Here is a 13,291-nt window from a genome sequence, read left to right as displayed (position 1 = left end):
TGGCCCCAGGGCGGCCAGGCGTTCCCCCTGGGATGGGGGAACAAGGGGTGCATGGAAGTGATGGTCCTGGCTCACGCTGCTCCTGCAAAGCTCCTGGGAGCTCGTGGCCTCCCGGCGGTCACCGTGTCCCTGTGGGCTCCTTGCCCCATCCCCGGGGCAGCTCCTGGCCAGCCCTAGGTGGGGGTAAAGCCTTGTCCTGCTCCCACACGCGTGAGTATGGAGCCAGGAGCCACCGAGGGTGGCCGGTGAGCTCCAGCTGCATCGCTCTCATTAACCCGGGAGCTGATCGCTGCGGGGGCACCCCAACCAGCGGCACCCCGGGGTTCGGAGCAGGGCTGACGTGGGCCGAAGGCTCTGTCTGTCCCAGCAGCCAGGCTGGTGGCAAGCAGCTCGTGCTGCCGCCAACTCCCCCTGCTCTGCTGCCGGCCCTGAGCAGCCCCGTGCCCTTGCCCTGCTGCCAGAGCCCCCTGCACCCTGCGGGGGCCAGGCAACACCCATGTCCCATGGTGCCCCGTGGGCCTGGTGTCCCCGTCCCAGCCCCGCCACACCCTTCCCTGCACTGGGGGACAGGAGGGTGGCTCTGGGGGTACCTGCCCTTCTAGGGGTCAGCCTGCGAGCGGGAGCAGTGTCAGCCAGCAACGGGGCTCACGTGGGGGGCTTTGCTGCACTGCCCTCCCCGGGGCAAAGGCGGTTCCCTCACGCCCTCAAGACCCTCTGTGTCCCCCAGGGCTGGGCAGGGGCCCGGGCAGGATGAAGGGCCCCGTCCCACACGTCCCTCAGGAGGGTGGACCTGCAGATATGCCGGGTGGGGACAGCTCGCCAGCCCCCGGCGGCTCCTTATCTGCAGCCAGACACGCCGCCATGGACCAGCACGGCTGGCGGGAGGGCTGCGGCACCCAGGGGTCCCCACACCAGCTCCATGGTGCTGACCTGGGGGCTGCTCGGGCCCCCCTCTGCCCCACGGGGTGCAGCAGGGTGCAGGGCCATGGGGCAAGGGCTGCCCCCATGCGCCGTGGGTGCTGAGCAGGCGCAGGGGCCAACCCGGATGGGGATAGTCCCATCGTGCTCAGCTGGGGCTGGCTGGGCTTGGGGGACTCTTGGGGACACTTTGTCTGTGTCCCTGCTCTAGGTGCTGGGGTGCCTGTGCCACACAGTTTGGGGAGCACTACAGGCCCCCCCAGGACAGCTCTGGGTCACAGCAGGGGCCAAAGACAGGAGGGGACGGTCCCTTGCAGCCCCCAAGTCCCGGCATCCTCAACCCTGGGGACAGGCTGGTGCCAGGGCTTGACCCCGTGCCACCTCCTGCCAGGGTCTGGCCGGGCTGGGGGGAGGGTGGGTGATGCTGCCCCTGTTCCTGTCACCCAGAGGTGACAGCGGGTCTGGGGACACCTCACGTGGCAGGGCAGGGTCCCCGATAGCCGAACGCTGTTCCTTATCGGGGACCCCGCACAGACAGGCCCGGCGGGGGGTTATCACCTCCCTGCAGGCGGCTTCCAGGAACGCTGGCGTGTCCTGGCGCAAACAACCGGGCGCAATGGCGCGGCGCTCGCTGCGGGATGTGGCCCTGTGGGGACAGACAGGGCTGGGGACACGCATGGCTGGGGGGACACGTATGACCAGGGTCGTCCACAGGCAGGTGACACTCATGGCCAGGGGCTGCAGCCGTTTGGGGACGCACGTGGCCAAGGGACAAGTATGACCAGGGTCACGTGCAATGAGGTGGCACAGCCCTCTTGGGGGGACACATGGCCAGGGGGGCATGTCCTCTGGGGACACACAGCTGGGGGATACATCTCTCCAGGGGACACATGCCCCTGGGGGGGGGTGGCACACGCAGGCAGGGGACATGTCCCTGCAAGCTGGGGGGGCACATCTTTTTTTTTGGGGGGGGGGACACTGCTAGGGGACATGTCCCTCAGGGGAGCATATATGGCCAGGGGACACAGTGTTTTGGAGGCCACCCACCCCAGGGGGACACAGGCTCCCTACACCCACATGCATGTCCCTCATCTGGGGGTGCCTGTGAAGGGTGATCCCCCTGCACCCACATGTCCCCCACCACCACCACCCCGGGCCCCATCCCCACGGGGCTGCCACCCTGCCGTGTCCAAAGACCCTGTCCGGCAACTGGGAACCAGTTTGCAATGGGTAGCTCCCAGTTTGGGGTTCCCCCACCTATGGGGAGGGACCGTCCTGGTGACCACAGGGGTCAAGGCAGGGGGACGGGGGGGTTTGCGGGGGGCCACCCCCTGTGCCTTTGGCACAGGGGGTGGCCCCCCACAAGCCCCCCCATCCCCAAGCCCCCCATGGGCTACGCCAGGTTGGGGGGGAGCTGCTTGGGGCTGTGGGCCCCCCCCCCCCGGGCATGAAGGGGTTAAGGGGCCCCGTCCAGCTGTGCAGTGCAGATGTGAGATATGCAGATGAGGCAGAGCAGGTTTTATAAGGCGGGTGCGGACCCAGCACCCCGCAAAGCCCCAGTGCTACCCCGATAGGTAGGTGCCACCTCCTGAGGAGCTGCTCTCCTGCTCCGGGGTGGTGGGATAGGGGGGGGGATAAGGAGGGGTTAGGGGGGTGCTGGGGTGGGGAGGCTGTTGGGAGCCTTCATCCCGCTCTGGAGCAGTGGGACCAGGGGGGGGACACAGAAAGATGGGGTAGGGGGGATGCTGGGGTCAGGGGGCTATTGGGAGCCTCTGTCCTGCTCTGGGATAGTGGGACTGGGGGGGGACAAAGAGGGGGTAGGGGGGATGCTGGGATGGGGAAGCCATCGGGAGCCTCCATCCCACTCCGGAGTGGTGGGATTGGGGGGGGGGGGGATAAAGAGGGGGTAGGGGGGATGCCGGGGGTGGGAAGGAGCCTCCATCCCGCTCCGGGGCAGAGGGACCAGGGGGATTAGGGATGGGGTAAGGGGGATGCCCGGGATGGGGAGGCGGTGGCCCCGGCGCTGTGCTCCCTAACGGTGCTCTCCTCCCGTGCAGGCGCTGCCCTTCGGCCGCCCCGCGGCACACTGCCCGCCGCCCTGGGCAGGATATCATCGTATACTGTAAGTTCACTATGAGACACTACAGTATAGATGATGTACTACCCCGGGCTGCACCTGCCGACGGGCCCAGAGCGGGGGATGCGACGTGGGACCACGGCGTGGGGCACGGAGGGGTGGGGGACGCGGGGCTGGGACGTGGGACACAGGACCGGAGGGACAGGCTCGGGGGCCGTACGGGGTGGGGAGGTTGGGGTACCACGGGGCACCCCGAGGTGCAGGCAGCTCCAGGCGCAGCCAGGGACCCCCGGCCGGCGGGGAAACCGTTACCATTACTGAGTTTAGTAATGGTAACGGTTCTGCCGACGGTCGGGCATGTGGCACGGCACGGCACGGCACATCGTGGCACGGCACGGCACGGCACGGACACGCAGTGATGGAGCCTGGGGGGCCGGGCGCAGGAATAAAGGGGGTTACGGCACCGCGGCTCCGTCTCTCTTTCTCCATTGTGTGCCCTGGGGGCTCCAGGCCCAGTGGTGGGGCTGGGCCACTGGGGTGTACTGGGGTGCCAGGGGGGGTCAGGGGGTGCACTGGGGTGCAGGGTAGGACAGGGAAGCTTGGGGTGCATTTGGGCATAGCGGGGTACCAGGATACCTTGGGGTGCAGTGCAGGGGGGCACGGGGTGCGGGCAGTGCACTGGGGTGCAGGGGGCACTGGAGTGCATTGGGGTGTATTGCAGGGGGCACTGGGGACAACTGGGAGGCACTGGGGCATGGCGGGGGGGGGACTGGGGAGCCTTGGGGAGCATTGGGGTGTATTGCAGGGGGAGCACTGGGATGCACGGGGTTGCACTGAAGAGGGGAACGGGGAGCACTGGGGCTCACTGGGGAGCACGGAGGAGCGGTCGGATGCTTGGGGTGTGTTGCGGGGGGCACTGGGCATCCTGGGGTGCACTGGGATGGACTGGGGAGTGTTGTAGGGAGCACTGGGGTGCACTGGGGTGTGTTGTGGGAGCACTGGGGCGCACTAGGGAGTGTTGTAAGGTGCACTGGGATGGACTGGGGTGTGTTGTAGGGAGCACTGGGGCGCACTAGGGAGTGTTGCAGAGGGCACCGGGGCGCACCGGGCGCACTGGGGTGTGTTGTGGGAGGCACTGGGGCACACTGGGTGCACTGGGGTGTGTTGTAGGGAGCACTGGGCACACTGGGGCGCACTGGGGAGTGTTGTAGGGTGCACTGGGATGGACTGGGGTGTGTTGTAGGGAGCACTGGGGTGCACTGGGGTGCGTTGTGGGAGGCACTGGGCGCACTGGGGTGTGTTGTAGGGAGCACTGGGGTGCACTGGGGTGTGTTGTGGGAGGCACTGGGGCGCACTAGGGAGTGTTGCAGAGGGCACCGGGGCGCACTGGGCACACTGGGGTGTGATGTGGGAGGCACTGGGGCACACTGGGCGCACTGGGGAGTGTTGTAGGGAGCACTGGGGTGCACTGGGGAGTGTTGTAGGGTGCACTGGGGTGCGTTGTGGGAAGCACTGGGCGCACTGGGCGCACTGGGGTGTGTTGTAGGGTGCACTGGGGTGCGTTGTGGGAGGCACTGGGTGCACTGGGCGCACTGGGCGCACTGGGGTGTGTTGTAGGGTGCACTGGGGTGCGTTGTGGGAGGCACTGGGCGCACTGGGCGCACTGGGGTGTGTTGTAGGGCGCACTGGGGTGCGTTGTGGGAGGCACTGGGGCACACTGGGTGCACTGGGGTGTGTTGTAGGGAGCACTGGGCACACTGGGGCGCACTGGGGAGTGTTGTAGGGTGCACTGGGATGGACTGGGGTGTGTTGTAGGGAGCACTGGGGTGCACTGGGGTGCGTTGTGGGAGGCACTGGGCGCACTGGGGTGTGTTGTAGGGAGCACTGGGGTGCACTGGGGTGTGTTGTGGGAGGCACTGGGGCGCACTAGGGAGTGTTGCAGAGGGCACCGGGGCGCACTGGGCACACTGGGGTGTGATGTGGGAGGCACTGGGGCACACTGGGCACACTGGGGAGTGTTGTAGGGAGCACTGGGCACACTGGGGCGCACTGGGGAGTGTTGTAGGGTGCACTGGGATGGACTGGGGTGTGTTGTAGGGAGCACTGGGGTGCACTGGGGAGTGTTGTAGGGAGCACTGGGGTGCGTTGTGGGAGGCACTGGGCGCACTGGGCGCACTGGGGTGCGTTGTGGGAAGCACTGGGCGCACTGGGCGCACTGGGGTGTGTTGTAGGGTGCACTGGGGTGCGTTGTGGGAGGCACTGGGCGCACTGGGCGCACTGGGGTGTGTTGTAGGGCGCACTGGGGTGCGTTGTGGGAGGCACTGGGCGCACTGGGCGCACTGGGGTGCGTTGTGGGAAGCACTGGGCGCACTGGGCGCACTGGGGTGTGTTGTAGGGTGCACTGGGGTGCGTTGTGGGAGGCACTGGGCGCACTGGGCGCACTGGGCGCACTGGGGTGTGTTGTAGGGCGCACTGGGGTGCGTTGTGGGAGGCACTGGGTGCACTGGGCGCACTGGGCGCACTGGGGTGTGTTGTGGGAGGCACTGGGCGCACTGGGCGCACTGGGGTGTGTTGTAGGGTGCACTGGGGTGCGTTGTGGGAGGCACTGGGTGCACTGGGCGCACTGGGCGCACTGGGGTGTGTTGTAGGGCGCACTGGGGTGCGTTGTGGGAGGCACTGGGCGCACTGGGCGCACTGGGCAGTGCTGTGGGAGCACCGGGGCGCACTGGGAGCGCTGGGCGGTGCGTTGCGGAGGGCACCGGGGCCCACCGGGCGCCGGGGGCACCGGCAGCGCCGGGCTGCGCGTCCGGGCGCCGCCGCCCTGCGCCACGCGGCGGGGCCGGCAGGGGGCGCTCCCGCCTCCCCGCCCACCGCCCCGCCCGCTCCCTCCCCGCAGCCCCGTGCGGCGGAGAGCGGCGCGCTGGCCCCGCCCGCCTCCTCTCTATGCTCCGCCGCTTTGCGCCAATGAGGGCGGGCGCCGCTCGCGCTCGCGCTCCCGCCCTGCCCCGCGGCGGGGCAACATGGCGGCGCCCGTCGCCGCGTCGGCGGTCCGGGCCGTGCGCTGGGCCGCGAGGGCCGCCGCGGCGGGGCCGCTCCTGCTGGGCCCAGGTGGGGCGGGCGCGACCGGGGCCGAGGCCTTGCTCCGGGGGCGGCCGGGGCCGCCGCGGGGCGCGTTTCTGAGGCGAGCCGGGTGGCGGGGCCGCTGCGGAGCGGGGGCGTAAGGGCGAGGCGGGCCGAGGTCGGCGCTCCGGGGCGGGCCCGGAGGCCTTGGGTGAGAGGGGAGCGCTGCCCGGGCGCTGCAGGGCGGGGAGAAAGGGGCCGACGCGATTTTGGGGCGTTTTCGGTACGTGGACGTTCTTCGGGATGTGCAGCCTTTGCTGCTGCTGCTGCTGTCCTTCCAGCCCGCCTCCCGGAGAGCTGCGCCCCGCGGGCCGCCGCGCTCCCGGCCCGCTGGAGCGGGAGCCGCTCGGCGCTGGGCAGCATCCTGGGCATCCCCGCCGAGAAGCCGGCCGGCGCCCTGGGCCAGCACCCGCCGCCCGTGGCCACCAGCAAAGGTGAACGGTACCAGCTGCCGCCCCGGGGTCCCGGCGCCGGGACGGACCGTCCTGACCCGCTGTGGGGTTTTAGCAACGTTCAAGCTCCTTCTTTCCCCTGGCAGAGGAACAGGACCGCCTGTTACGGCATCAGCCTGACCAGCCCCAGAACCCCAAGGTTTTGAGAATTGCCGTCATCGGAGCGCCCAACGCTGGGAAGTCCACGCTCTCTAATCAGCTCTTGGGCAGAAAGGTAAAGCTGGGGTGGAGCAACAAGTTGAGGCTGCTAAATCGCTTTCTTGACGTATTCTGGCTGCGTAACGTGGTTAATTTCTTACAGGTTTTCCCTGTCTCTCAGAAAGTGCACACAACCCGATGCAAAGCCCGGGGCGTCGTCACCTACGAGGACACACAACTGGTCAGCTTCCAGACCTGCTCCCGCCTGGGGCAGCGGGGAGCGTTAGCCAGAAAGTGCGGGGTTTTCTCATTTGTATCCCATGGGGTCGCTTCTAATTGCGCAAATGTAAGTTGGAGCTTTGCCGCTGACTGCAGGCGAACTCACGAGATCTGTCTTTCCTCTTTCTAGATCATTCTGGACACACCTGGCCTCACTAGTCCCTTTAAAGCCAAAAGGTATCACCGCTGAGAGCGGGGGAGGTTTGATAAAACCAGAGAGTGATTTCCCATGTGCAAAGTTTGTAAAATAGGAGCGACGTGAACGTATATTTTTAGCCTTATTTTGGCCTCTGGGTTTTTTATTGTTGCGATTTCAGTAGCAGACAGAGCCTGTGGCATCCCTTCAGCTCTGTTACGTTTGATTCCGCATATGTGCGTGTAACGAGGGATGTCGCAGCCTTGTAAGGCAGCTTTGTGTCAGCTGGGATGATGGAAAACACCCGTTTTCCCCCCCCTTTGAGGGGAAGGAAGACGATTGCGATCGAGTGTGTCTGGCTTACTCATTTGCATTTGTCTTTCAGACATAAGTTGGATGAAGCCATGCTGACAGACCCGTGGGACAGCATGAAACACGCGGATTTAGGTGGGTACTCAACTCCTCTCGGATCAAGCCAAACCCTTTATCTGCCACAGAAGTTTACAGCCCTACAGCTGTGGTATCTGGATGTTTACTGGGCAGCAAAGGCAGCCCTGGGAGCGTGAGCTAGGAGGGAAGGGCAGTGAAAAGACTTGATATGTTGAGCTGGGGAGGGTTTAGGAATTGCCTGGTGCCAAGGAGAGGCAGCTTGGGTTAATAATTGGACTTGGATGTTGGGTTTTAGCATGTGTGATGTCATTAGGATGACAGGTGTAAACTGCATTTTACTGTTTTATCAATTAAAACGCTCCTTTTTGGTTCCGTCCACGTGCTGTTCTGTAGAAGAGAGAGGAGTAGCAGCAGGAGGGAGGTGAGCATAGACTGTAGAGAAGCTGAAAATGAACGTTTTGGAAGACGCAGGTTCATCATCTTTCCCTCGCTCTTTCCTGGCAGTTCTGGTTTTGGTGGACGTGTCGGATCACTGGACGCGAAACTGTCTGAGCAAGGAGGTGCTGAAGTGTCTTTCTCGGTTTCCCCAGGTCCCCAGTGTCCTGGTTCTGAACAAGGTAAATGAGGAGCTTGTTCTTTCTGCCTTCTGCAGTGTTACGCTGGTGTCCTCAGACCGTACCCGCCATCGGCAGCCATGTGTTTTCAGGTCACTGAGTCCGGGTGTGTTAAAGGACACCGGTTTCCCCCTTTACTCCAGAATATTTAAGTGTGGATGTACGTATGCATGTTGCACGCGCACGCGTGCCTGAAGTTATAAGCTGCAGAGTGGGGTTTGAATCAGCCTGGGAAGGGGAGCTGGCACCACAGTGGGGTTGGCCAGCGAGAACGTCAGCAGAGCTGACTAGAGTAGGTGTTGCTGTCAAGTTGACGGTGTTTGGACAAACTGTACTGGAACTGCTGACACACGCTGGTTTGGCCTCTGGTCGGAAAGACTGTCGGGACAAGAAGCCTTGTCCTGCAGCAGCTGCCTCCCCTGGGTGGTTTCTTCTGGATCCAAAGGATCCAGGGCCCGGCTGCCAACCTCATTTAGGACAAATTCCTGACACCTCTCTCTCGTGTTAGGTGGATCTGCTAAAGAAGAAGTTCATCCTGCTGGAACTAGTAACTGAGCTAACAGAGGGAATTGTAAATGGAAGGAAACTGGAAGCGAGATCTGCATTTAAACATAATTCCAGTTCTTCAGCAAAGTCTCCTCTCCAAATCGCCCAGGCTTTTCCACCCGAGAATAGGGCCCGTGAGCCTCGCTGTCTGCAGGAAACAGATCAAGCCCAAGAAGGCTCTAGCTTGGACAACAGCGGTGATATGAGGGCTTCCGAGTCCAGCCTCGTCACAGAAGAAGCACAAGGGCCAAAGCACGATGGACCCAGAGATCTAAAAAATATGAAAGGCTGGCCGTGCTTCCAGGAGATCTTCATGCTGGCGGCTCTCCGTGGGGAGGAGGTGGATACGCTCAAGGTAACTGCAGCCTGAACTTCTGTTACGCTTTGAGACTGGTGTGCTCTTACCCTTGTGGGACCCTGGTACGTCATACTGAGCTTCATCTCCTGTGAGGAAGTGGCAGAGCTGCTGTTCTTGGCCTGGGGTGTGAGGGGGGGAAGTGTCATCTGTTGACGTGGAGTACGTCCATACTGTATCTCCAGAGTTTTCTGTACAGAACTCTTACTTGGGGCTTTCCAAACAGCAGCCTGTTCATAATGATGAAGCCACCCGACGCATTGTCTTTCAGCTACGAGGGATGCTGTGGGCTTTTACAACTCGTACAAACAGATTTAGGGAGGTGTGACCCTTTGGCAGGGTTTGAGTTTCAGAAGCTTCCCTTTCTCCTTTCCCCGCCAAAGATACTAAACTACTGCCCTGATGCCTGACTAGCAGCGGCGTCCTCATAGCGACTCGCTGTAAGGTGAGCGCAGGGGTTGGTGGCACGGCGAGAGTGGTACGTGACAGCTGATGGGTGTGATGTGTATTTCGTGCTGACAGCGGTACCTCCTGATGCAAGCCAAGCCAGGCCCTTGGGAGTTTCACAGCGGGGTCTTGACCAGCCAGTCACCTCAAGAGATCTGTGATAACATCATCAGGGAGAAGATATTGGAGTACCTGCCACTGGAAGTGCCCTACGGCGTGATTCAGGTGGGAAGCATGCGCAAGCGGGCTTGCCTTCGAGCTATTTCATTGGAAATACCAGACTATGTGATGAGAATCCCTTCGTTTGAATTTGTGAAATCTGCCAGACTCTTTATAGGCCTCGTGGGGTGACCTGGGGCTTGCGCGGCGGGTGCTGCGAGACCCTTTGTGTGTTTGAAGGGGGACCACGCTTGCGTGCTCGTGTCAGGGAGCTGAGCTGTCACCTCTGAGGGAGTGGCGTCTGCTGTTCCGGAGGCGCTCTGCAGAATTGCTGAGTTCGTGCTTGCTGTTGCAGGTGACTGAGATGTGGGAGGAAGGACCAAGCGGGGAGCTCCTCATCATGCAGAACCTCTTGGTCCCAAGGAAATCTCACATGGTGAGTAACAGAAGAGAGATGGGGCGCTGGGGAGCGTGAAAGGAGGTTCCCGAGGTCCAGCCGTGGGCATCCTCCCTGTCATCCCCCCTCCCTCGGCTGTGGGGTCTCTGTTGGGAAGAGCCAGGTGCCCGACACAGTCCCAGGCTGTTCAGTAACAGCTTACACCTTTCTGAGGTTGCCCATGGTTTGGTCTTGGGATTTCTCTAACTGCTGTATCCCCTTTAATTGCTTCTGTGGCTGCACTGCTGTTTTCTTGGGTGATTCCTCCCCGCAGTTAAGCGGTGTAAGGAGGAGTATGATGATCTTCTCTCTGGGTTTTAATACAGATGATGTTGATTGGAAAAGGAGGTAAGGTTATCAGCAGGATTGCTCAGGAGGCTGGCCAGGACCTGATGAACGTTTTCCTGTGTGATGTCCACTTGAAGCTCAAGGTGGAGGTGAAGAGTTGAGCTCTTTGCGTATGTTTTAACAGCCCTTGAGCTCTCTGGTCATGCGGAGAGACCGGTCCCGTTTTCCCCTGCGGGTATCTTGGCACCTTTGTTCAGTCCAGAAACAGAGGATGACGGAAGCAATACAGCGGGCTGAAGTAGAATGTATTATTTTTGGGGGGAACGGCCCAAACTGAAATAAAATCTTCAGACCTTCTATGGTACCTTATCTTGTGGAAGCTGGGGACGGACATCAGACAACCAGCTGCACGCGCGATTCTAGTACTGCGTTTACAGAGCTGTCATCCACTTCTTTTGGGCTGTCCCACATCCTTGCCGTCAAGCGTTTGTGCCTGAAGTTCAGGCAGCACCTCCTCTCTTTTAGCGGACAAAGGGTTGCGGTGAAGGATTATCAGCACGCGTTTATCATCTCTTCGGAAGGCTGAATGACTCCAGCAGTGGTCATTCCAGCAGTGGTCATTCCAGCAGGAAGAGGCTACCCCCGCCCACGCGGCGGTCTCCTGTCGGCTTTGCTCTCTGCCCTGGCGAAGTTCATGGGTGTGAGCGTAGGCAGTCAGTATTGCCCTGGCAGCCTGAGCGGGGGGGGGTTTGCTGGCTGGCTGAAACACGCCGTAATGACTGGCTGTGACAGAGGGAGCTCTTAAACTCTCTGTAGATCGTAAAGGCCAGTGGTTTCCAACTCCCGTGGGTGAGCCCTGCCCGCAGGCTTGCGTGCACCATCCTCTTAGCTGACTGCCAGCTGCTGCTTTCATTTTGACCTCTTCTGTGCGGTAGTTTGTAAAAAATGCTTGTTCCTCCTCTTTCCCCTGTCATCCCTTCCTCCAACTTCCTCGGCAGTTCACTGCTCCTGGCGTGTGGTACTCGCTCCAGAGGGGTGGGTCTGGTCACAGACTCTTCTGACCGATTGGATTATTGGAGCAGCAGAGAAATGGAACCGTGATCCGTTCTCGGTGCGTATATGAGCTGCTTCCCTGACCGCCGGTGAGAGGAGCAGGGAGGTCAGAGAATGGCTCGCTGGGCTTGTGAGCATTTGCTGGAGCATATTAATCAGAAAGGGAAACGGAGCAGGGAATAGGGGTCTTTCTGCCGCTCCACATCTTGTTTCTGGCACCCAGCGGGGTCCCACCTGTCCACCCCCTCTGGACGTTTGGCTAACGAATGAATGTGGAGTGGTTTGGTCTGAAGATGCCGCTAGCAGCATCTTACCGATGCTTACTTCTTCAGAATGGCTCGTTCGTCATGCAAAACCAGAGTGACCCCCCTTTCTTAGGAATTTGAATAGTTTATTGCACCGATGTTACTGTAAAGTCATTACTCTCTGCACCAGGGTCGCAGATTACAAACGTAGAGGCCGTCGCAGCTGAAGGAAAGTCCAAAGCGGGAACAGCAGCGGGTTCTGCAGCTCAGGTCTAACGGGGTGTCGGGGACGGAGGGCAGCTGGCACAGGTCAGGGCACGAGCGAGGCTTGGAGGCTGGAGGAGCAGGGCCGTACGGAGGGCTGGGGCACCGCGTGCCGCTCTGCGGAGCCCTTGGCACGGAGTGCGGTGGCACTGAATGATGGAGCCTGGCACCGCGTGTGCGTGCCCGGGCCCCTGCCCTCCCTGCACGTGGACCTGGTGTTCGGGGGCTTGAGTTTTGTCGCTGTACATCACTGTGCTCAGGTGTTTGGAGCACTGGGTAGCTTCCTGCCAGAAATCCAGGTAAATCCCTCGCGTGCTGTTATAAATTAACATCCCTGAGCAAGGAGGCCCCGGGCTGCTGCACCCACAGTTGTGAAGAGATCTGGTAGGGTCTGCTGGGGGGGGACTCTGCTCCCGCCTGGAACCCAAACCTGTTGAGTAAATCCTGTCCCTCTCCGGTGCAACGTCAAGGAGATGCTTTACCAGCACTGGCAAAAGCCTGCGTCTGCGCCGCTGAAGGATACAGCCGTCAGGAATGCAAGATCACCTGAAAGCCAGGTTAAGAAGCCTCCAGAGAGGTGCGCGCTGGCCTGCCTTGTTTCCCCCCGAGCAGGGGACACCGTGATCCCTCGAATGCTTCTATCCAACTTTTGTATTTTCCTTGCAATAAAATGAGGTCCCAGCACAAGCGATTGCTCTCGTCTCCTTTCTTCTTCCCCCGTCAGCCAGACCTCGCAGCCACCACCTTCCGTCCGTTTTATTCCGACTAAAACCAGGGCGCTTTTATGTCTTTCCTCCCTTTCTTCCCAGCTGAGCTTAGATCCCGTTTCCCGAGCCGTGGCTTCTGAAGGTTGCACCTTGCGGGGGGGAGAAAGCCGGGTAAGCGTGCTTTGAGGGGTGGGGGGCGTTTCGTCGGGTGGGGGTGCAAGGGGGAGGCTGTTCCCCCAGGTCAGGATCGCACCGTGCCGCTGCAGAGCCTCGTCCCGGGGTTCCTTCCAGGCAGGAGGAGGGACGGACCCCTGTGCCCAGAGCCACGGCCGGTCCTGGGGGCAATGGAAGTGCTCCAGGTGTGGGAAGGGGTGAAGTCTCTCGGCTTCCCGACCTGCTCCTTAATGAGGTTGGATAATTAGGTTAATTAGCACATTGCAAGCCAATCGCATCGCTGGGAACCGCCGCTTTCCTGCAGCGGGGAGGTGTTTCAGTTGACTTCAGAAAGGGGGGGGGGGGTGTTCGTCGAGGCCTCCTTGGCCCAGGCGTCGCGGGAGCCCCCCCGGGGCGGGACACCCCCCCCCCCCCCCCCCCCCGCCCCGGTTCCCCCGCGGGGCCCCGCCTGAGCCCCCGCCCTCCTCCCCGCGGTGCTCGGCGCTGTACGCGC

The 13,291-nt window shown here is 62.0% G+C and overlaps 1 protein-coding gene and 1 long non-coding RNA gene across 2 annotated transcripts; both read left to right on the top strand.

The window, feature by feature from the left end:
- The first annotated feature begins 6,015 nt into the window (after nt 1-6,015).
- On the top strand, nt 6,016-10,712 carry ERAL1 (Era like 12S mitochondrial rRNA chaperone 1). The gene is made up of 11 exons (XM_076354800.1): nt 6,016-6,103; nt 6,397-6,549; nt 6,654-6,781; nt 6,869-6,946; nt 7,115-7,161; nt 7,506-7,567; nt 8,015-8,127; nt 8,633-9,025; nt 9,548-9,697; nt 9,987-10,067; nt 10,394-10,712. The coding sequence occupies exons 1-11, from the start codon at nt 6,016-6,018 to the stop codon at nt 10,514-10,516; spliced, it is 1,416 nt and encodes a 471-aa protein (XP_076210915.1). The 3' UTR covers nt 10,517-10,712.
- Nucleotides 10,713-10,967: 255 nt separating this feature from the next.
- On the top strand, nt 10,968-12,604 carry LOC143168397 (uncharacterized). Its single transcript, XR_012996684.1, has 2 exons — nt 10,968-11,466; nt 12,388-12,604. It is a non-coding gene; the product is annotated as an uncharacterized LOC143168397 (long non-coding RNA).
- The last annotated feature ends 687 nt before the right edge of the window (nt 12,605-13,291 follow it).

The sequence above is a fragment of the Aptenodytes patagonicus genome, chromosome 17 (genome assembly GCF_965638725.1).
Source record: "Aptenodytes patagonicus chromosome 17, bAptPat1.pri.cur, whole genome shotgun sequence".
Lineage (NCBI taxonomy): Eukaryota > Metazoa > Chordata > Aves > Sphenisciformes > Spheniscidae > Aptenodytes > Aptenodytes patagonicus.
The sequence above is the reverse complement of the archived record's forward strand: the minus strand, read 5'-3'. Positions and strand labels throughout refer to the sequence as shown.

Coding starts and splice junctions, on each gene's coding strand:
- ERAL1 (XM_076354800.1), top strand. CDS start 6,016: ATGGCGGCGCCCGTCGCCGCGTCGGCGGTCCGGGCCGTGCGCTGGGCC. Junction 6,782..6,868: donor ATCAGCTCTTGGGCAGAAAG/GTAAAGCTGGGG, acceptor AATTTCTTACAG/GTTTTCCCTGTCTCTCAGAA. Junction 9,698..9,986: donor TGCCCTACGGCGTGATTCAG/GTGGGAAGCATG, acceptor TTGCTGTTGCAG/GTGACTGAGATGTGGGAGGA.